Source organism: Clinocottus analis, unplaced genomic scaffold (assembly GCF_023055335.1).
Source record: "Clinocottus analis isolate CAN_PGR_092001 unplaced genomic scaffold, fCliAna1.0.p SCAF_14, whole genome shotgun sequence".
NCBI lineage: Eukaryota > Metazoa > Chordata > Actinopteri > Perciformes > Cottidae > Clinocottus > Clinocottus analis.
This window is the reverse complement of record NW_027175865.1, coordinates 12,345,446-12,370,047: the sequence shown is the minus strand read 5'-3', so window position 1 is coordinate 12,370,047 and position 24,602 is coordinate 12,345,446. Positions and strand designations below refer to the sequence as shown.

Here is a 24,602-nt window from a genome sequence, read left to right as displayed (position 1 = left end):
AAATGTCTTTTTTTAAATTTAATCTTTGCTTGAAAAAAAAAAAAAATGTAAACAAGTACAAAGCGCAGAATCCGGCGTCAAATACCATGTTTGTGAAAATGTACATGGTCATTAAAGCTGATTCTGATTCTGAATGGGTGGTATGGAGAGACAAAGAAAGATGAGAACAGCATGACGCATGAGTATTCTATCTGTAATGACTCATGTAATGTGTACAATCACTTTAAGCCCACTGCACTTGAACAGACAAGTAGATAAGATGTAAAAGTAGAAAGAAAATAAGTAAAGGAGACATTTTCTGATATCCACTCATCTCCTCAACACAAAGATCCTACCTTTCCAGAGAAGTAAAATAGATGAGGGCTCTTCTGACCGCATTAGCCTTTGTGATATGTGTTGCAGTCTCTCATTGACACACATACAACGTGCATCATGTTTGATATTTTGAGCTATTTTACGGCTAGAGAATCGAGGTTTATGAGGTGATTAGACATTGTTTTGGATGGGTTATTGTCTTTATGAACTGATTTATCACGTGGTTATGGTGTTTGGGTCATAAGGTTTAATTTGGGCACTGAACTGGGCACAATGACTGCATGGATTATCACACCACACACAGTGCTGCTACAGGAATGGAAACAACCCCAAACAGCAAAACCACAACAACAACTAAACTAATTGATGTCTTTGTTTTTCATGAAGATGAAAACAGTCCCTGTAATCAGACCATCTTACAAGTCCATCTCTCTGGTTAGAGTGAATCCACACCTTACAATGCAACGTGTATAGCAGGTGATGGAGGGAGGGGAATCTGCATTCATTATATGAATGTATATGAATGCAGATGCACAGGGGATAAAAGCTGTGATGCACCGCACTACCACATCACTAGGGGACCATCTACGATTTGGACTCATCAAATACGTTCACGTCACTATGAGAAAGCACTGACGGGTACTGGATGGTAGGCTACATGGAGTAAGCTCATAGTTTGACACTGTCTGCGTGACTGTAAAAAATATGTACAGCCTTGAACAAGGCTTTTCAGTGTTTCAGGTGTAAGCTAATTGAGCAGGTAATGCTATAAGTATAAAGTGCATTCCGCTAATTGACTGTTCACTCCCCTATTATCTGAGTTGCTGTTACATAGCGCCTGTAAAGCTTTCCATTCTACACACATGACGCTTTGACAAAAGTGGCATATTTACCTGGTTTATCTGCATGTTTTAACTTTTGGCTCATAAGGATTTGACTGTTTATTTTGCATTAATTGACAAAACAAATGACAGATTCATCATTCATGAGAATAATTATTAGATGCAGCCTTAGATTGGTGCAGGAAAGGACAGCAGTAAATGTCAGTGGGCGTGGCCACAAGCAATGAATGCATTCTCCACAAAGTGCTGCTGAGATTTTAAAGACAGGACTGCTGAGCACCACAAGCTGATTTCTAACCGTGTTATTTTTTCACATATTCTAGTAATTTAGGAATGACTGGTAAATTAGATGTTTTTACTTTTAATGGCATACAAGTAAAGGCTTAAAAGACAAAGCCCTACCGATGTGTTTTCAAACTTGACTCTATCCCAGGTAATGTTGGGTTGATAAGGCTCAATACTGAATTTGGAATTAGCCCAAATTCTGATATTTTAGGACCATAGCACATCCACTACACAGTGGATGTGCTATGCCGAACTGGGCTTTTTTAATGCAACGTGTAACACTACTGTATGTGGTGAGCTAGCTTTCTGCACATGCTAATGATAGCAGTCTGAGGCGGATAAACACATTGTTTCATCCTTTCCTTCCATTCCTAAAAGCTTGGAAATAAAGACACAAGCCTCCAAACTCTTTAAATGCCGAGTATGCTCACAACATGAACATGTGGAGGAATCCAAAGCTTGACAGTCCTGCCTTGCTTCGATACGGATGCTAAGCTTTGTATTGGTCGGTGGATGAATGATTGTTCGGAAACACAGATGCAGTACGTACAGTGGCAAACTATGACACATACAGTGACATGTAGTGCATCAACTCATCGGCCTTAGAGTGAGTTAACGGGGCTCTACTGAACACGGTTTATGCAGGGTTTAGCATGTCTTACTTTGACTTTCTTTGTAAACGAGGGAGGCTCTGCGTACTAGTGATGGCTCTGTGTTGTGCCTCGGTGGTGGGGTAGGGGGGACCTGTTGTGGACCAACACCGCCCGCGATGGTTAGTAGGATTTAAAAGATGTTTAGTTTCTGGGTGAAAAATACTGTTTAGGCACTTTAAAGTAGAGAGACCTGGGGTTAATTAGTTTTTGAGGGCTCATTGCTTGAGGATGACTCATCATTAAGACAGGCACGGGCTAGTGGAGGTGCTCAATAGTGCCAGTCCTTAAGTGACTAAGTCAATTGGCCATATGAAGTTAAGGGTGAGTATCAACTTCAAAAGTACTTTGGGTGTCCATCCGCGATATAGTAAAACGCTATTATGTTTGCTATTAGATCACAGCACTCAATGTAGTGTCTGTGAAAATCACTGTCAGTGTCAGTGTTATATGGCATATTATATCATTACTCATGCAGTAATTGTCTCCTAAACAGTTTATGTGCTTCAAACCCAGGCAGTGTAACACACTGATCTCAAACATAAAAAAGATAAACACACAAAGAAAAAGTAACAAGAGGACGTAGAGACATACACACGCACACACGCACGCACAACAACAACACAAAGTGGCATGCAGCCACCCACGTACAGTATGCACTCTGATATGCAAGTGTACGGACAAGCACACCCCCACACACACACCCTTCTCATCTCCATAATTACTGTATAGTCAGCATGTCCGTGTCTGAGGGTGACTCTCAAAGTGAGATGTTGACAACAGCAGAGCTGAACTCAAGCTGGGTCCTGTCAAAGGCCTGACACTGATAGCATTATCCGTGTAATTATTCTCAGTTAAGTGAACTGCCTACTTACTTTTAACATAATGGATTTGGATGAGCATGCCATATCTATGCTGCCCTTTTCATTTCATAACTTATATGACGTCACTAAACCAGCAGAAGTATTCGTTCCAACTTGTCTTGATTAGCTTAAATGCGAGCTATCTATTATTCGTGGGTGGGCTTTCATTTCTTTTACATTTGGTCATAATCTCAAAGCGCACCTGCACTCCCACTGAGGCACATTAGGATTCTGCAGTGCAACTCTTAAGAACCACGCACTTCTAATATATGGCTTTTGCCTTTCCAAGCAGCTTGTCATTTTTCTTCTCTTCCATAAAATATTTGCCCGGCATTAATGAATGGGGAGTCAGCCAACGCTTATGAAAATCTGGATAAAGATGTGGAGCAAATGAGGAGCAAAAGAAGAGGCAGCGGGTCTGGCATCGGAAAATGGCAGCGTGGTTGCATGTGTGTGTGTGTGTGTGTGTGTGTGTGTGTGTATGCAGTACGTGTGTGTCTCCATGGCATGGAGAATATGAGAGATGTCAGGCTGGCCTCTGTTCCTTTACTGGCGGTGTAAATTAGATGTGAACCAGCATGGTGCCAATGCCAAGGGAAAGTTACACCTATCAAGGTTGGCGCTCCGGAGATGAGGGGAGTGCGAGCATGTGTGTGCGTGTTTAAATCTTAATGAAACTAGCTCTCTGAAGGTCAGTGCAGAGCGAGCAGGGACTCTTTCGTCTGCTGCTAATGGTGTATTAATGATTCAAAGATGCTTGTGTGTCTCATGTGTACAGTTGCCCACCCAAGAACCCCACTGATGCACACACGCGCACAAGCACCCACATAGACACATGAGAAAAACACCTTCACATACAGTACATTTAATTAATCCAATTAAACACACACATCAACCAGTGTGACACAGGCATAGACAAAGCACGTGTGTGTATAGGCACAAATGTGTTTCCAGGAATGCATTACGGTGAGGTGACTTCAAAAGAGTGAGAAATAGTTTCACAGGTCTCTCAAATTGCAGAACTAAGATTTCATTAACCGGCTAAGATCGATTATCCCTCAGCTAACGGCTTAAGTGATCAACTGTTTTGACAGGTATTTAATAAGGCACCAACCACAAGTGAGAATGAATTAGGTTCAGGCCAATTACAGCAGGTATATAAAGATATTTACCGTGAAAGAGCTGGAGTAAAGTTATATTGATGAGGCAGTTATTGTTCAATTCTCCACAGACGTGTACCGCAGTGAATCAATCAAATACATTATTTACATTACATTTATGTTCCCTTGTTAGTGCAAATCATGTATTTAGATGGCAGTAATTTGGTTTAAAGGAAGGACACCAAAAGGGATGCAACCACTTTCAAAAATACCTTATTTGGTATGTGACCATTTTTTTTTTTGCATCTGAAAGTTGCATTTACAACAAAATGTCACTATCATGCTCATAACATTGAGCCAGTGCTGCCCGCTGCCTATGAAGCAACTTAGTGCAATTCAGATCCGTGCAGAAGTCAATTCTGTGGGGTTTTAGGGTTGTGACAAGGTGCGGAAGGGGGTGGGGGTGTATGCGTACAGCGGGTTCCCGTCCCGCGTTTGGGCAATGATCTTACCTTGAATGTGGACATGGCTGGGTCCCTGCTATACCTGTCTATGGTGTGGAACTTGGACGAGTGGTTGAGCTCATGGTACAGCTCAGAATGTCTTTTGCGAGTGTGCATCACTTTCTGGAAGGGAAGAAAGGAAGGGACAGCAAAAATGAACCAAATAGAAACCAAAAAAAAAGAAAAGAAAAGGAGGAGGGCCAATATCGGGGCAGGCAGGGTAATGGGGAAAAGGCTGGGGGGACTGTGGTAACACCAGCCGTAAGAGAGGGACGCCGATAGATCAATCGATTGATAGTCCATGCTCATACATCATCCACTTCCTTAGTCTTTAAGAATTTGGCAACTGGGAATGCTGCAGAGGAGTCGTTTAAGTGAAAATTTAGTGACAAAACTGACAGCAGTGTCATTGTTCCAGACTGATGTCTGCTAGCTGCCGATTCTGTTAACTCAGGACTTTGTCTAACTCATTACATGGCGAACAGAAGGGCTGGGATTTAACTCTTGCACTTGTGGCATTTTACAAAAACTGCCTTCCCTGCGTTCTGAATATGTCTGTTTAGAGTACAGCTAAATCCAGATGTTTAATGCTCTGACAGTAAACTGCATTTGTCAGTGCCACTGCTGTTGTTTCTCTGTGCTAATGGGCAGTGCTGGAGCTGCTCAGCAGTAGCTAATCATCAAAGCAGCTTGCGAGGTGGAAAGTGACACAGGGGCAAGAAGCCAGCACTCACACTGCAGACTTACCAGCCAGGACTGGCGCTTAGTACTGGCTCCAATTACTTCAGAGTGGGCACTCTCATCTCTGCTCAGCTAAGGAGGTGCTACTAGTTACTTGCTTTTTGCTGCTTTGTCTTTAGTTTTCCTTGACTGAGTCATGTTGTTTAATGTTTTGATCAAAGTCCAATGCAACCTGTGTAAACTACAAACTCCTGTAAGTGCACCTTCATAACTTTCAAAGTAAAGCACTTCAAGGATTTTACATGTAAAATTCAGTTTGCTTATTTAGTGCCCAGATACTGTTAGATAATATACTCCGTAGTTCTGCAGGAGCTTTGACAAGTTATGAGAATAACCCGATCATATCTGGACCGTTGATTCATATTGACAACTAAAAGTCAGGACATCTCAGCTTCTGCTGCACAGCATTTGACAGTGTCTCTTGCAAAACCACCAGCTTAAAGTGCAATGCCAAATTGATGTAGTACTCAGAGTTTTCAGAAATGTACAGTGTATTTCCCCAAATAGAATACATTTCTAACTTCACATAGTATGTGTACAAATGAAATGTCTAAAAGGATGGGCCAAATCAAAGAAGAAGAAAAAAACATGGATGGAAATGGGTTTACCTTCCATTAAATCATGTAAGTGCACACTTCCCTATATTAATGGCACTTCTACATCAACGTCTTTCTCAAAGTCAACAGTCAATAGATGAGAAAATAGTTGATTACCAGGAGAGGCAATCTCCTTGTTCTAAATTCATGCAGCGGCCACAAATGACTCTCCAGTAAATTTGGCAAATAAGGTAAACAATCATCCATAGTCACTGTTAGTAGCTTGTCACGACAGATACCCTCTATTTAAAAGATATATCTCCATGGTGGAAGGTGAATGTCCAGTCTTTGCAACAGTCTGAATGAACTGAATTCTCGCAAAAAGCAGCATTGCGATGAGAGGTATTTTATTGCTCAGGGATACTTGCTAGAGACTGGAGACTCACAGAACACCCAAATAATTATCACACAAACATACTCACTCAATGTCAAATCATGTTATTCCATAGATATAACCAGCCAATCAACTACAGCCAGTCAACTACAGCCACATACGTTTCGACCCATAACTGCATTACTTGTATTCATTCAGACACAAGAAGCACTCTACTTCACTGTTTCTTCAACCAGGACGCCTACAATGACATAACCGCATTGCTTAATTTGATTGTACATGTCCGTGAGATGTATTTGTTTGTATTGATACAAATAAATCAATTAGAACAGATAAGTTGGGATGGATTTAGGGCCTTTGTTGGAGAAACAGCATACTATGTAAGGTAGGTCTGAAACAGTCCATAGTTCTAAATGCGAGGGAGACATGTGCGACGGGAGGGATTTAGCAATGCGTTTTGCTCCTCTATGCGTTACTCAAGTCCTGGCAGAAGCACAAGAAAGCAGGGACAGGCTGATGACAGGGGGTGAGGTCCGAGATCTTACCTCAAAGTCCAGCTCAGAGTACCGTACTCTTTTCCTCTGGAAGAGGAGGGGGGCAGGAGGAGAGAAGAAAGCATCAATAACAAACCCCTCCACCACTATTTAACTTGAGACCTATCTACGTATCTCAAAGTATCTGTGGATCTCTCAGTGCCTATGTTTGGTAACAAGAGTGAAGCACTGGCTGCCCAACAAAGTAAAGATATTCTTACAAATGTCAAGGCAAAGAGCAAATGATTCAGTCTATTTCAACGTAATGAGATTAGTGAAGTGGAATAACCCAGAATTGGAATGAAACAATAATTTCTCGGCTCACAAACTCTCAAATACAATAATTTCAACCCGAGCATAAATCATCCCCTTTGCTATTTTTGGAGAATGTGTTGGACACATTCCGATTAAAAGAGCTACAACAAACATATGAGGAATGGTTTTCATCCTCTAATCTTGTTTGGACCCCACCACTCTCCTCTTAAGTGCCTCCACAGCTCTCGCTAGTAGCACACAAGCCGCCAATTTAACAGCTGCAGACATTTCCAACTCATCTGGCCCTGACATTGCATTGCATTACATTCAATCTCTGACTTCCTATTTGGCTCTTGCCGTCTGCCAGATTTGCATTTGGCAGTGAGGGCAGCTGCTCTTCGTTGTTAGTTAAAAGCTGTGTTCATTCTTTGAAAGGGCAGAGCTGCTGGTCTGATGCTACGGCAGCCAAGGTTTTAAAAGGGAGAGAATTGCAAACAGATAGAGAGGTAAGTCTCTTTCTGAGATGTCCTATTCACTTGACTTTTACTGCTCATAAAATACAATGCCATGACTGTTCGCCAACAGAGAAACCCTTACCTTAGACCTGAGGAATTCCGTGATTGAGTTTGCTTTGTAATATGGTAGACATAACATGCATATACATGTACAGTATAGTGCATGATTTGTTGTGGAAACACATAAAGCAGTTATTAACTCGCTCATACAACATACGCAGGGAATCCTTGCGTGATTCGATGTCATGATGTCATGATGGTCTTGTAGCCAACAACAGTCGCACACGAGTTCATCATCTTTCGTTTGCATGTACTCAATGCAGAGTTTCATATGAAACTTCAACTCTACGGCCAACATTTTGTTTTAAGTGCATGCTGATTATATTACAATCATAGATTGCATATAAAAAGTGGACGGAGTCATCGTGGCGTCACCCATTAGCGTTACCAGGCAACAGACACATTTGGCATGCGGCTCTGGGAGCGGCAGCAGCCTGTCAATCACAATAAGCCCCCCCTAAAGCATACTCCGCATTATGGTCTATTTTACTCTAAATGGGACCATCCTTTGCTAAATAAACATCCTCCTGTATTGGCTTCACTCGTCCGAATCGGAGTTTGCCGTCTGCAACACAACCTCTACTGCTTTCTATAGTAGGATGATAGAATGATATGTCCTGCGAACCTCATCATTTACAAGCCGCTCCCTAAAGTTCCACAGTGAAATGAACACTGTTCGTACATTTGTGTGATCCCCTCCATTGTGCGTCACCATATTTAAAATGGGGAGTAAAACACTGCTGTGATTTAATCTTAAGAGGCACGCTCTGATATCCATCTTCAAATCAAGCATATTCAAACAGGGTGAAATTATGGCAGTAAATTACATCCCCCAGGTTTCTCTGCAGATTCTTCTCTCTCTTTTTTGGGTATTCATGAGTGCACTCGTAGCTCTTCTGATTTTTTATGAGTTTTAATGACGTCTTTAATGTCCTCAGCCCTAAATGAAGCATCTGCACTTTTCGGTGGAAGTGTCGCTTCCATCTCTTAAATCAACCTTGTGAGTCAGCAAGATGCCATTCGAGGGAGATCTAAAGTATGTGTTTGCATAGGTGTGTGTTTATGTGTCTATGTTACCGTGTGCTTGTTTTTTGTGTTTATGTCAATATGTTGTTTGTGTAAAATTAAGGTGGGCTGAAAGACATTCATTCGGGACATTTCCTCTGATCCTGTCTGTCTCAGTCCATCTGCTGCCCCACCTTGTACTGTTAGGAGTAGTGTATTACACATACATGTACGCACACACACACACACACACACACACACACACACACACACGCCACACATACACACACAGTATACCAAGAAGAAGCTGTCTGTTATCAAGCGAATAACTCATTTTAAAGCTCATTGTCTCAGTGAGTGGCAATGAATGACTGCAGATAAAAGCAGTTGTCAAAGCAGACTTGTTGAGAAGCACGCGACTGTGCTATCATCGCGGAGTGTTGGACGTATTGTTACTATATGTCAGAGACAATGTATTAGACATTGTTGCCATTGTTTGAAGGCCACATTGGCATTTTTCTTCCCCATATTCTAAAATAACCATACATGCACACAACTATTCATTTAGTGAAGTATTGAATTGTACCTTTATAGTTTAAAATACATGCTGATTGGTTAAACTAGTTTTCCCCAATGCAAATATATATATATATATATATATATATATATATATATATATATATATATATATATATATATATATATATATATATATATATATATATATTAATCATTATTGGCATCAGTATTGACCCAAGTGACATTTCATTAGAAGCACTTAGGGTCATTCTAATTTTTCTTGTTACAATTATTTGAAAGTGTTTAAAATACATAATGTCACCTTAAATAGGTAAACCTTTTCTGCAGAGAACTCCTCTCCCCCTTTTTGTCTTTCCATGCCTCTCTTTCATTTCAGGACCACAACTTGCATACATAACCATGCCACCACCATTGCATTTATAACTGTGAACATCAAGCGTTGGCTCAAGTGAAAGGTCGACATTGTGAATAAGCTCCACCACCACCACCACAGGGAACCCCTCCTACCCTCAACCTCTTACCCACCTCCAGGGATCCTGCTGAGAGGCTGCTGTTGGCATTGGTGCTGCCCAGGTTGCGTGGCAGGGTCCTGGTTCTCTCCACTGTGGTTCCGCCTGTGAGAATCTGTCTGACCGACGGCCTCTGGCCCGGCTTCAGCTGGAGCGAATGGCCGTGGGAGTGCATGTGTCCTCCGTGGGAGTGTACAAGACCACCTTGAGCCATCATGTGGGCATGCCCGTGGGGCATGGTTTTGATTGTCCCGTAGGAGCGGTTGAGGTTCATGGCGATGTTCATGTCGCCCACACTCGACGGCACAAAATCCACCGGGTACGCCTCACTTTCAGCTGGGTGGAGGGTCAAGGGTGAGGGAGGCGGGGGGAAAGGAGGATCATCAACTGCGATGTTGAGAGGCTTGTCCTCGCACCCCAGTCCAAGGCCTCCTCCTTGGGAGGAGGGCGCTGGAGGTTTGAGACTGACCGTCCTGCGAGGTAAGACCATGTAGTCTCCCTCCCCGCCCCCTCCACTTCCTCCTCCCCCTCCGCTCCCCCCGCTTCCGGCACTTCCGTCCTGGGAGGTGTTGGAGGACGTGGGCGGTCGAGCCCAGCCCAGGCCACTCTCGGTGCACAGGTAGATTGGAGCGCCACCGCGTTGCTGCCCCTGTTGTCTCTGCTGATCTACGTTGACCTCCTTCTTGAGGGGCGTCTCGCTCAGCTCATTGAGGCCGCCGAGGGTTGGAACCTTGTGGGAAAAAAAGTAAACGTTTCAGTGTTTCTTAAAAAGCAAGATGATCTTATTTTAGATATCTCAACATATAACTTCCTCTAGCTGGATTAAAACTGCAGAGCACTACTCTGATCATGCAACTGGTCAACTTAAATTCCTTACCTGTACAATGAGGTTTGGAGGGGGGATGTTCCCGGGTAAGGAGCTGAAGTTGACCCCAATTCCCCCCTCCTGATGGGCTGACAGCTTGGGATCGTCCTCATCATCCAGGGAGATGCGGGAAAGGGTCCCAGTGATGGTAGCTGGGTTACAGGTGTTCACCTCTTTGAATATGACTAGAAGGAGATGGGAAAGGAAGTCAAGAAAACAATAAGGCAGTGGAGGATTGGCATGAGATAATGCGGTAAGGATATTTGGTTGAAATAAGAAAAGAAGAAGTAAAGAGTTTATGAGTGATGCAAAAGGTGAGAAACAGTAACATTTAAAGGGAGAAAGGAGAATGGATATTGAATGGTAAGGTATTGATGGAATGTATGTCAAAGAGACCACAGTTGACAGAGAGATAGGCACAATATATACATAATTCAAGTTCTGATACTAAAGTTTGTTTTCAGCTTTGAAGTAGCTGTGAGACGGATTGCATCTCCAAAGAAAAGTTTCACTTCTCAATTTGTGCTTATATGGTTCACAGTAACTAAGATGAGTTTGTCTCTGACACTGTGACCTTAAGTCTTGCTCCATCTTGAGATTTGCCAGTGAGCGAGGATTTTTATTAGCTTGGAGAAAGAGCCTGAGCGCAAAATACTGTGTGCTTCAAATGAAATGGAGCAAAATTCCCTCGCCCATATCTTGCTCACCAGCCTATTATACCATGTGTGTGAGTCTGTCCACATTTAATACATGTGTGTAAATGTGTATGTCTGTGTGAGGGCCTGCTTTTTTATTCACAACACTGTGAATGTAAACATGAAACTACTTACATGGCTTTGGGTTAGCATTCATGCATGTTGTTGTGAGTGGAAACTACACACAGAATACTTGCAGTTCTTGAATAGCTACTCCAAAATGAACTGTGGCATGCTGATGAGACGCTAAGTTAATTCACGACTGACATCAATCTATAATCACAATCAAACACAACTCCAAAGCTTTTGGAAATTCATGCTCGATATCATGCTCATTCTGTCACCATCAGAGAAGAGAAGATGTACTCTGTGGCCCCAAAATCCAATCTCGACCAAAGCATGTGTCACAGTCCATGTTTATGTTAATAGCATTGATGTGATAAAATGTCAAGCTAGATGTTTTAACAAAAATTAAAGCTGCATCCAGCTTACCAGTCTGCATACCAGCAAGGACACCGACTGAGTACAAAAACGAGCTATCTCCTGTTTAACAGTCCGGTTGGTGCAAAGTGATGTGAAAAGACTGGGCATTTTTCCCCAAATCTGATCCCTTCATATCTGCATCCAACAAGGGAGACCCAGAGAATGACCTATAGACACATCTGAGGGTTGTTGCGCTCTCAATGTCACAGCCATTCCTGCAGTGGCATACTTCAACTGAACACCTTTACCCTGACAGGGAAAGCCGAGACACTTGGATTGATCACCGTCACCATTCATCACCTATGACAAGTGTAGTTAGTCATGTTTGAATGTAAAAGTTACATATTATTAATAATTAGAGAGCCTTTGGGGCAAAAAAAAAACCTTTCAATTAACGTACTGCTGCTGTCGAGCCGCCGCAGAGCGCATATCAAAATGCCGTGCGGAATAACTCTAGCTTAAACCCTGAAGGAAGTACTTGCTGGCTTCTGTTGTAAATCATACCTCGGTGATTTCTCAAATTATAATCAGAAGAAATTCTGCATTAAAAAAAAGGGGAAAAAGGAAACAAGTGGAATTTCATGTGTTTCAAGCGAAATGGGGTTTGCTAGGCAGATGCTTATGTCTCTTAAGTGATGTTGTCAAAGCAGCTGACAATAGCAGAGACACGTGAAGCAACTTGTTAAAATTGAAAATTGTTGTAAAGAGTAGACATTTTATTTGGTATTAGTTTGGTGGAAAAATTGCTAGAGATGTGAAATTATTTCCAGACATTCCAGTTTTGTTTACAAGCGAGGTGCCACTGCAGTTATGGCGGCTTCTTTACTTCCACGTGCAACCCAGATTTGTCTATATGAGTTTATTGAAGTCTCAGGGATGGACCAGGCAGGGTTAAAAAGGTCAATTGGGTGCAAAACTTACATGGGTGTCCTCTCTCTGCAAGGGTGGAGGGGGGAAAGTGACTGTGTTAATAATTTCAAAGCACAACACATTGTGGTACATTTTCAGCGCATCCAAATGCTCACACACAGGACCATCGCCAGCATCGAGTGAAACAGGCCTGAACACGCTGAGGAGTGTTATTATCATGCACAATTAAACACAGTCTCATCAAAACATATGCTCGCTGAACACGTATTGGGCAGATTCAGAGTGACTGATAAGGCATAATGATTTGTGCACAACTGTGTCGGGATGTAGAACATCATCTGCTGTCATTTTATCAACATCTGCAGCAGCAAAAGTAAGTAACAGCTCGCCGTCGCCTCGCAATGCTTCTCCTGTACCAGACAAAGGGAGAAAGAGAAATAAGGAGGAAGGGAGAGCTCACCTGTTTGACACGCCAAATCCACATCCTTTTCAAAATCCGTCTAAAAGAGGGAGGCGGGGTAGGAAGAGAGGAAAGGCAATGAGTGTCGTTGCATTCAGCACATTAAAGAAATGCACAGCAAAAATGAGTGACTGGATCTCGGGTGGTTATGCTGTATCCAATGACTCTGATGCTCTACTGAAATGTGACACTTGAGACAAGGATAGAGATATGTTACAATGGTGACACTTTACAACCCAGTCAATTAGTAATGCCCTCTGTGAACGAGACACAGCAATGTCGAGGTTTTTTTTTATTTCTTCATAGTGAATTTGTCCAACGCCTTTCCAGACTGAGAAGAGCAGACACTTCTGTGGGATGGCACTCGCTGCTACATTGTTCATGATGTGCATCGGTTCCCGGCAGCAGACCCAAGTACAGTTTTGAATGAGAGGAGTAAAACTCCGGGGTGTTTTTCCAGGTATGTAATGCTTACTGTATGCCTCATCAGTCTCCTCGCTATCGTCTGTACGCAAACGTAGAGCTTTTTTTTTTTTTACTGCAGCAAAACTATTATCTGCTGTGCCAGTTGATGCAAAACGTTGTTGTCTTCCAGCCTCGCTTTTTATGGATTAGAAAAACACGACACTGTACAACAAAGACTTTTACGATTCATTTGTGTTCGCCAAAACACAAACATCAACAAAGAGCTTTACCTGCACTCAATATCCAGATTTGATATGGGTAAGGTATCAAAATATGCTGCTCTGATCTACAATCCACATGAGGAAAGCAGGGTGGCATGACTCCCTTGAGGTAAAGAATCCCTCCCAAACCCAAAGGGTGGTGGGTTGAATGAAGAAGTGTTGTTTTCAAAATGGCCACCACTCAAGTTTTTGAAACTTTAGTGAAAGGGAAGCTCATTGCTATGCGGTTGTGGTCCTCCCTTCTCTCCCCATACAGCCTCCTCCTGTCCTCGGCGGGATTCATTTACAAAAGCCTTTGTTTGGATAATAAACTACAGATTTTAGACAGTTTGGGCACGCCACGCAGGCAAAGAGAGGAGCGAGGGGGGGAAATGAAAAACTGAAAGAGAGAAGGAGAGAATGTGTAGAGGTCTCAGAGGAGCGGAAAAGCTCTTAGTAGGAAAATCACCCGCAGCACCATAAATGGGTCTCTCCTAAATAGCCGGATGAGGATATGAAACATCCTCTCTCTTTTCTCTCAGTCTGTATGTGCCATCCAAATTGAGAAAAACAAATCATTTTTATCTTAACTATAACACACTCTCTCTGCAACAGCCTCGCAGGTTAAGTACATCGAATTATCAACATCAACTGTTTGGTAAAAACACCACAAAAGGAACAAAGTCCTATTATTGAGTCCCATTGACTGAGTTGAGTAAACATCCTATAGTATACAGCATTCTAGGCAAAGTTACTACCGCAATTAATATAAAAGACAAGGTGTGCTATAGTACAAAAAAAATGCTAGTTTCTATTTCTACATCACAGCTATTAAAATCAATGATTTAAAGGTGCAATATGTAATCAAAACTGAACTCAATTTTATGTTATATTTCTTTTTGGGTTTAGGGAATAGCTTGACACTTTTGGGAAGTAATTATGTTTGCTTTCTTGGCCCAGATGATAAGATTGATACTATACTCTCATTTTTGTTTGATAAATATGGAGCTGCCGCCAGCAACGGATTAGTTTAGCTTAAGACCGGAAAGGTGGAGAAACAACTCTGGCTCTTTCCAAAGTGTATGAACCTCTAGCCTCAGTATTTAGACCAACATATATTGTTTGGTAAATCAATAAAAAAACACCTCATTAAAAAAAAAGTGATCTTATTGTGATTTTACAGGGATTTATGTGCAGGACTTTTTCCTGCCCGGGAGCAGTGACCTTGACATTAACCTTAACTTACTGGGCATAGAGCAAAGAAGTAGTACAGTAAAAAAAAACACTTTTAAACAACAATATTTTTTCCCCATATTAAACAAACAATATAAAACACATTAATTGGTGATCTAAAGAGCTATTTCCAGTCTTTGTGCCAAACTGAGCTAACCAGCTGCTGGCTCTAGCTTCATGTTCAGCATAAAATAATGAAAGTAGTATCAGTCTCCTCATTTAAAACATTGAAATAAAGCAAACACAAGTGTCTTTCAAAATGTCTCAGCGTTCCTTCACTATTTGTAGCAATATATTGCTTTACAGATTCCACCTTTCTCCATCTACGGGTTTCACTATCCATACTGACATACATATTCCAGCATATTTACTGAAGGCGACATACTGGTTGTCTGCCGATGTGGTTGTGGGCGTGGTTATGGTTATGAGCGTAGTTGTGGGTATTGTTCAGGATGTGGTTATGCTCATGTGCGTGGCTGTGCTCGAGCCCGTGGTTGTGGGTGCTGTGGGGAAGACTGTGGTAACAGGCTTGTTGGCATGCCTGGTGGACCATCGGATGGAACTGCTGTGAGTGGCAACCGGACAGGCACGGGGAAGCGCCGCAACGCGGGGAGCCACACTGCTGCTGCCCACAGTAGCTCACATTGGGACTCTTCTGATGGCGTAAAAGAAATTCATGGAAAACAATAACGTTGAAATGTTTGAGGCAGAAACATAACCAGTTTTGTAGAGGGCATTAATGCGTCCTAATCCGAGATTAAGATTCCATTCCTTTGATTCCAGAAGGTGTAGCTCCAGCTCTACATCTTCATGACGGCTGTAAATGTTCAGAGTTTAGCATTCTAATGAGATTCCCGGTGAATAAAGCAAGAACACCTGAGTATAATTATGATGGCTGATGCAGCCCGACTGGTGGCAGCGTCACCAAATAATCCATCACAATTAATATTCTCAAGGGTAATGCGTCGTTATGACAGTTCTCCATGCATAGAGCCGTCTGAGAATATTTCTTCAAAGTCATACACATGGAGAGAGAGAGAACTTCAAGGTTTACGAGCTGGCGTTGACAGTGGAGCAATAGTTGGCATGGCAACGAGCTGCGCGTACGATCCCAATATGTTTAACCAAAACTTCGAACAAAATAAACACCGTCAGACTGTTCCTCTCGGTTATGAAAACAGAGACGGAGAATGTGTCGTAATGGCCTCGCTGAGCAGAACGACGGCTCCGAAGTATAATCGCGGTAACATCAGACGGGCGTTAAGAAAGCCATAACCGTTACCGCAAACAGGTCTCAGGGAGAAATAAAGGGAGAGCGTTGCGATAGGCGCCCACGCTCTGCAACTGTAGTGACATTGGTGCAGCAGATCAAGTCGACATGATTGATCACGCCATTAGCCACGTTTGGAACAACAACACTGTCACGGGAGCTCGGTGCTCTTCAAATAGCGGAAGAAGTGCCGGATAAAAGTACATAAAAAGTGTTGTGTTTGATAATACATGAAATATTATGGCAATATGAACTTTTTTGTTGCGGCATCCACGCACCGAGAATGTGAAAAAAAAACAAAAACGCATTGATAGAAATTTAGCTATTTTGTTACACAGATTGTAATTATTGACAACTTTTCATTTCCAGTTATTGCACTATACAGGAAGTTAGTTTCAGGCTGGGAGGGATATTGCTATTTATATGGGAAATGAAATCAAACATTTTGGGAAAATAAAATGTGAAAATGCATAATGCATGAACAATAATGAAGAAGAGAGCCAGGTATGAGTTTGGACACTTCAATAATAGCAATCATGCTTATTGCTATTGGAGCCGAAGCTTCTGGAAAGCTCAAGCCTGGTTAATTTGAGTCCGAGGCTAATGGATTGCAGTGTGGGATGAAATGAAATGCTATTCACCATGATCTGCACCTGTCCGTTCTTGCAAGAGTCTGGCGAGTTTTCGCTGTCGTCTTTACATCCCCCCATCCTACAGCGCACCGCATCCTGCACCTGAAGGGGCAGAATAAGAGATTGGGGAGAGGAAGGATGAATACAGAGAGGAAAAGTAGGAAGTGTGTGTGGAGGAGGGGGGGAGGGGGGGTGATGAAGGAAAGGAAGGGAGGATGCAAAAGGAAAGAAGTTAGTGGAGGAACTTTTACTTAAGTTAGTTTGGCAAATGGAGCATGGGGAACTCACTCCCTCAGACATTTTATATCCTTCGTTTTTATTTCTGCAATGACAGATGTTCAGTGAATTTTAAATTACGTAAAAATGAAAGTAAACGGAAAAGCTACATTCACAAAGCAGCGCAGCGTGTAGATTATGTAACAGTCAGTGGATTTGGTATAGAAAGCACACAGCGGTTCTTCAAAGTGGCCTATTTGAGCATTGTGAGATCAGTGGCGCTCAGTCCAAATTAAAAGACATAGCGCAGTATAGAGCTATTCTAACCCGTGGGCCTTTCCACCGCCACTGTTGTTCTCTACCCTCCTGCATGCGACATCGACGCAAAAACACACCAGGCCACCGTCAAAAGTTGGGTTGGTAGAGCGGCGCTTCAAATCAAACAGATCCCCGTGCATTTTGTTTCACAACCAACTTCGAGACTCTTTTCCCACAGGCTTTGTATTATGGGTACTCCTGTTGAGGAGCAACACCATTTCTCAATGTTGCGGTTGTCAAATCCCATAAGAATCTTATGGGTGGAAACAAGCGTGCTGGTGTAAGAAGCATTGCGAGAGCGAATGAGAGCATCTTCAATCTCGCTGGGTGGTCTCGTCTATGTGTGTGTGCGTGTGTGTGTGTTTGTGTGTGTGTTGCGAAGGATGTTGTGAATTGGGGAAGAATCCATGTCGAATTAATACTGCATGAGCTGGGTTATTGCCTGCATTGTTTCTTTCCATCCGTCTCTTCCCTTTATGTCCACACTTATCCTCGGTTGCATTTGTTCCCTGCTCGCTATCGTCGTGAGTGTCTGTTGGCAATGTAGCTCATTCTGACTTCAAAGTGAAGAGACTCTCTATGTGTCCATACCGCTCTCTCCACCTTCATCTCCATTTCTTCCTCTCCTACCATCATCCCCTGCTTTGCTCTTGACTCATGTTTTTTCTTCTTCTTCCTCCACAGATCTCGGCATGCAATTTGTGTTCCGCCCTAATTCCTCCCTTTCCTCCTTCTCACAATGTACCGTATCCCGGGCCATCGCCACACCGCCGTGCCCTCACATGCATCGAGCGCTATCAAGGAGCGCTGCGCGGCTTTTTGTCTGTTCTTTACTTCACATAGCATCCCCCTTTGTGCTGCCTTCACTCTTGTTTTGAACCATAGTGCTTCCTCATTCTGCCCCTTTTTACCCCCCCCCCCCCCCCCACCCCTCTCCGATGTGCCACACCACTCTGCCTGTTGTTCAGCAGCTATGAAGGATTTATGCGGGGGATTTTCATACATTTACAATAAATAATTCCTGGATTTACTATACCCTGATCCCTGCCGCTTTTGTGATATTGATTTAATGCAGCTAAGCATTCCGAGCGTCTAAGAATGAACTTACACCATGCAGTGCATTCAACAGCATAATGATCTCTTGGATATAGAAAGGGCCGTGTGTGTGGTCCGCATGCATCCGCAACACATTCATGGAAAACTGATGACATTGTAAATCTATTAATTGTAGCAAGTGCAATCGCAAGTTTGACCGTGGGGGAATGTGTGTGTGTGTGTGTGTATAAATAACTGTCTCGAGGGCATGACTACACGTATGTGGACAATGAGTTTAAAATTCTACATCCCCGGGGGCACAGCAAAGCCTGTGGCATAAAAGGCACTAGGGGTATTAGTTAGGGACTTAGAGTCTTATTCCATAAAGCATCTTGGTAAGCTCCTTAAAGCAGCCTTGGATCAGACGGACAATACAGTACTATCATACGGCATTATGGCGAAGAAGCGCTGCAACATAGGACATAAATACCGTGCTAATCTCTCTCATGTCTGATTCGCCTGCGTCCTGCCGTGACTTCAGACTGACCCAGAAACTAACATGACATTTGCGAAACACGAATCCCACCTGTCAAAGGCAGTGCATGTTGCTGGGGTCATTTTGTGGCGCTGATTTAGAAATACTTGACCTCGATGTGTCTGGGAGCAGAAGAAGAAACCCGGACTCACCTCTCGGCGCATTGCACAGTGGACGGTGATGATGACAAAACCCTGGACCGAGTCAAAGACGGCAAAGAGGACCTGGAGGAGGCAAGAGATATATCATTGTAGTGGGTCCCCAACCTGAACCATTGCACCCCTTTCAAGGTATTTTTGTTTTCACCAATCTTCACCCACCATACATACCATAAGTTACAATGGATACATATAAACGTTTAGCTATATTTTGCACCATCGCTGCATTTGACAGTTTTCCCCACAGAAGAGTCTTTCTCATGTGAAACAGCGAAACACAAAAAGCTGTACGCATACGGCTGCTTCTTCCATTATGCAGAATGATTTTTAATAGAAAGTGTATTGTGTTACCAAGGCAACCAGCAACCCTGAGCTTTCATTATTATTCTCAGCTGTGGTCAAATTGCAAAGCAATCTGCATGGTTAATCGTTTTGGTTTCATCCAGTTGAAAATGGATTATAACGTTCATTTTGTTTGTACAAATAAAACAATAATCTTGTGGCATGCTTCAACTGGCACTCTAGCCACTGCATTATGATATCCTGTGTTAATACTGTAGTGAAATGACTTATTAATAATTACTGAAACACTGAAACGGGAGTGAAATAAGCCAAATCATATTTAGCCGATTATACTTTCATTCATAAACTGTCACTGCGGATGATCCTGACACAGTGAGGATTGTCGGTTCTTCTTTGTTTGTACTTTTTTTTTTTAATGATAATCCTATTTGTTTTCTTTTTCCTCCATGCTCTATTTACACTTTTACACATTCAGCATTAAACTTCAAGAACCGAGGATCTTTTACTATAAAGCACATCTTTCTATTAACGTGTCATTTTTGAATGCATTACCCAATTTTAAAGCTGCTCTTTCAACGACGCATCACACGTGCATGTTTGTCGGTAACAGCGCGTCTGCTAGTGTTACTGAGATACATCACCTGGAAGAGGGTGGAGCGCCGGTCGGTTATGGCGAGCACCGCTGACATCCAGGTTAATGCCAACAGGGGGAGAACAACGCAGGAGCTCCACAGAGACGCCCTGCCAGAGGAAGAGGAGGCGATGCAGACACAGAGGAGGAGGAGGGGGGGAGGGGAGTACAAGAGGGGAAAGAAGGAGTAACAAGGGGTTCAGTCTCAAACCAGACCAGCCGGTTTTGGTCACATAAGTCACAGACTTCAATTCCCACACACACACACACACACACACACACACACACACACATAGCGGTGGGCATTTGGAAGCGGATTGGCACACGAAGGGTTCGCATCACACTCGACACCTCAGCTGAAAAGTGGAAGATGATGTGTAATCGTGTAGATACGTGTAGTTATGTAGTTACGAGACTAACAATTGCTCACAATTACGTGGTTGATGCGCGCGTAAGTCTCATGCTGGTGGACTGCGAGACAATGGGGCCAGCAGGGACAGGGGAGACAGGCCATTGACAAGTACCTACACAGGGGGCTTCTGAGGCGTCTGTGTGTGTGTGTGTGTGTGTGTGTGTGTGTGTACGCGCATGGAGTCAGACACCAATTTAAAATGTTCATGCCGTTTGAGCACATATTACTGGTTTTATACAGACTGACTACGCCGACAAATATGCACGCCCCCTTACATGTGCATGTCCAAGGCAATGACTAGAAGAGACAATAGAGCAATAATGTCAAAGTTGTGCTCTTGTTAATGTGTAGACTTCCCAGCTGTTGTTGACTGTGTGTTTTTAACCGCACAATATGGTTCAGTGCAGCAACAGTAACGGCCTGAATTATATGTGAAAAGACGCACTCTAATGCTGCAAGTGTACCTCATCATACATAATAAGTGTTTTTTAATGAGCTGTTATATTTCAAAGTTCTACAAAGTCATTAGCAAGGAAGGAACTATGGGGAAAGCATATTTTGTCCCACTTTTAGATGGTGGTTATCTCTTTCTAGAAATGAATTCCCAAGTCTTAAAAGCTTTATTAAGACACTTGAGATATAAATAGGTATAAATAGGCCGGGATTACGATTTAATATTGATACAGAGAATAAGGGAGTCTGATATACAAGCAATGTGTCAGCTGAATTTGTGTTTGCATGCTATTTCAGTAAATACAGGAATATTATGGTTTCACACTAGGATTTCTATAAGCAGATTATTCAAAGGATTTACCAAATAAACAGTATACTGCAAACAGAAGGTAAGTGCAGTCATTTTAATATGAATGACCTATCTCATAATATAAAATATGTATACGGCAAAGATGTCGGTGGATCTGAGCTCAGGAAAGCTGTGTGATATAAAGTCAATAATGGCCCTGTGTTTTCCCAGGGACCAAAAGTAACTGATACAAACTTGTAACTGCAAATAGGCAATCTCATCCCATTAGTGTTCAATCGTGAAACAACACAACCAAGAACAGAGTTTCTACTTTAAACAGAGCGCTCTTCCAAAGTAAACACGAAGCCATAATGAAGGATTTGCACAAGGACAAAGTTAAATATGCAGAGCAAGGTTTGCGAGAGTAAAACGGAAGGAGGGTCTTTCATTAACAGATATGCTGCTTTGAACGAGAAACCTTGACAACAAGACTCCTATTAAGATTGAACAAATCTTGTGAAAAACATGTAAATCTGTCTTTTTCTTGTTACACTATAGTAACCCTTTTAAATATGTCCAGGCCTAATAGGAGATGCTGGTAGCGATGCAGCAGAACATCTTTAAAGTTGCAAGATCCGGGATTGGCAGCATGTTGACGGCACCTCAACATGTCGATGTCGAGCTGGCGGCTCAGTGCAAACTACATCCAAAGTGCTGACAGAGCGAACAGAGTTGACTTTAGGGGCGCTACACTTCTGCAACGACACCTTCGGTCGGGGCGCCATTATAAGCTGTTAGCGCTACATGAGAGCGATGCAGAGCAGCGGCTGTGAGGTAAGCAGACGGGCGCGCTCATATGCACTATCATGCACTAAAAGCATGCAAGGCCAGCACGGCTTTGTCAACGGAGCAATGGGAAGCTTGGAAAACAGCACACACAGCGGGAGAGCAAATTCATTCTCTGAACAGGTTGACATTACTCTGCCAAACTATATTTTTACATAGAAAATAGCTGCTTTAGTGAAGTTCAGAATGATAAATACAGCTCTTTCAAATAGCACATAGCATCGAAAAATACAATAATATGAATACAAATAACTATGATACATCAACCTATGTTTTTACATTTCTTTTTACTGTTTTAAGTTTCTAAACTCTTGCTGCAGCAGCACACTGTTCCCATTGTTTGGATAATGTACACTATTAAATATGGTGGATGTAAACAATGCAAAAACAAGACATTGGGTCTTGTCCAAAAACATTGGATTATAGCATATCTTCGAGCCACACACACATTTTAAGATTATTTTCACAAGATGTGTAGCACTCGACCTCATTGATCCCTCCAAGACGTTCACTCTCCAAATTCTAAAAGCGGATCTCAACCTTTTATATGCTTGTAGTTCCAGTATAGATGTACTAATGTTGGCATGTTACACTCCTTAAATGCTTTTGGCAGTTTTTCCTTATTCCCCTGCTGAAATGAAACACCTGACATACGATGTGTTAACTGTGCACACCAGCACAGTTCCCACAAGGTGGTTACATTACTTAATACAACTAGAGCCAGGAAGTAGCAACACAGGCAGAAACACATTTGTATAATGCAGCACAGTTTGCATTCTTCCTGCAATGTAACTGCCCTGGTGTGTGAAGCCTCCACAAGACTGCACTAAAACAAGTTCAAATAACCTCTAAGAATGACTCACAAACACTGTGTGACACAGGTCAGGTTTGCTCTGCATGAACTGAGGAAAATCCACTTTGGATCAAAACATGCTCTCGTTAATAGCGATGGCTTGCAGTGAAAGTTTTTCCTTTTTATTAGTTTGTTTTTTTCATCCACGTCTGGATGCCATCCTGTATCGTTACCGACAGATGTAGATTAAAATGATGGAGAGAGAGAGAGAGGATGATAGAGAATAAGAGAGAGCTGGAGAGTGGGAGAGATAGAAAAAGAGAGAGAGAGAGAGAGAGAGAGAGAGAGAGAGAGAGAGAGAGAGAGAGAGAGAGAGAGAGAGAGAGAACAAATAGAAAGATGAAGATGGACTAACATGGCGCTGCTGGCAGTCGAGCTGGACAAAGCGGTGCTCGAGATCACGCCACACTTGGAGCATTTCAGGAGCATTCGGCTACGCGCCTCCGCTGGGACACTTTAGGACATGTGCATACAGACACACACACACACACACACACACACACATACGCATACACACAACCATGTGGGGAGGAGAAGAGGGAGTGGAGGTGGGGAATGTATGCAAACACAAGTTTCAGAAATGGCAAAAGGTGAATGTGCAGGTGACACAGTTGCAAAAAGAACGTGAAGAAAAAAGGAGAAAAAAAGTGGACACAACACAGAGTGGCATGGGGAAAAGAAAAAGGGGGAGGGAGAAAAGAAAGAAAGAAAGAAAGGCAAATTAAAAACAGATCTTAAAAAGTAGCAGCAATGAATAAACAGTCAGAATACAAAGATTGAATTAAAGCAAGTGGAGAGAAAGTGAGTGACGGACATTGCAATGTTACAGCAGAATAGTGTGGATACAGAATACAGTGACACAAAGAGGACATACACCAACTATCTTATTCCACAGAGCTGTGCACAATGGAGCTTTATCAGGGCGAAGAGGAAGTACAAGACTCTAGTTATTTACTTACAGTTGACTACGCAGATGGAGAGAAACAGTGTGTGTGTGTGTGCCTGTGTTTGTGTGTTAATGTGTGTGCAGTATTGTACACTGCAAGTAGAGAATGATGGGGCCATGCACGGGCTATGCTACATTAGCGTCCCATCACAGCTCATTGCTTTAGCGCCAGCCACATCCCCACGGCTTCATGAGGAAATACATTTTGCTAATGACAGCCTGTCCTGTTAGCAACACGAGCAACTAATGTGTGCGGGAGCGCCGAGATATGTGTGCGCTTCTAAACACACTCACTGCATAGAATCTGAGAAGGAATGTGCTTAATACTCGGATAACACCGATGACTTAGCCTGCGACAAAGAAGGGTGCATCTGTTTGTGTGTCTGTGTCGGTGCATTTATGCATATCAACCGGTTTAATCTCAGTCAAATCAAATGTTAACAAAAGCTTATCAACCCCCCACAGAGCCAATCAGTAATATTAACCCTGCTAGCTACACAACAATTGTCAATTTAAATTGGTGCGACAGACATTGAAAAAAAAAAAGTCTAACGAGAGAGAGCGATAGAGAGAAAAATATGAAAAAAAAAAATCCAAATCAATCGGTATGGAAATGAAAACATAGCTTTGGCTGCAAGAGCTGAGGAAATCTCCACTCAAAGGATTAGAGAAGATGATGAACAGCCACCAACTGCTTTAATGTTCAAGGTGGATGCATATGCATGTATGCCTTATGTATGCACATCAAATGTACGCATAGCTGAAAAACTACTGGTTTTCAATAGTGC

The 24,602-nt window shown here is 42.6% G+C and overlaps 1 protein-coding gene across 3 annotated transcripts in view; it reads right to left on the bottom strand.

The window, feature by feature from the left end:
• adgrb2 (adhesion G protein-coupled receptor B2) overlaps positions 1–24,602 on the bottom strand; it is a 186,821-nt gene that overhangs the window by 9,473 nt on the left and 152,746 nt on the right. For 2 of the 3 annotated variants that reach the window (XM_068576099.1, XM_068576102.1), the window contains 9 exons: positions 20,026–20,125; positions 19,076–19,147; positions 16,829–16,921; positions 13,020–13,059; positions 12,611–12,625; positions 10,524–10,696; positions 9,663–10,376; positions 6,775–6,810; positions 4,568–4,681 (listed from right to left, as the gene is read on the bottom strand). In XM_068576099.1, coding sequence (XP_068432200.1) covers positions 4,568–4,681; positions 6,775–6,810; positions 9,663–10,376; positions 10,524–10,696; positions 12,611–12,625; positions 13,020–13,059; positions 16,829–16,921; positions 19,076–19,147; positions 20,026–20,125 — 1,357 coding nt within the window. The remainder of the gene's footprint in view (positions 1–4,567; positions 4,682–6,774; positions 6,811–9,662; positions 10,377–10,523; positions 10,697–12,610; positions 12,626–13,019; positions 13,060–16,828; positions 16,922–19,075; positions 19,148–20,025; positions 20,126–24,602) is intronic. The other variant, XM_068576101.1, reaches the window with a different exon arrangement.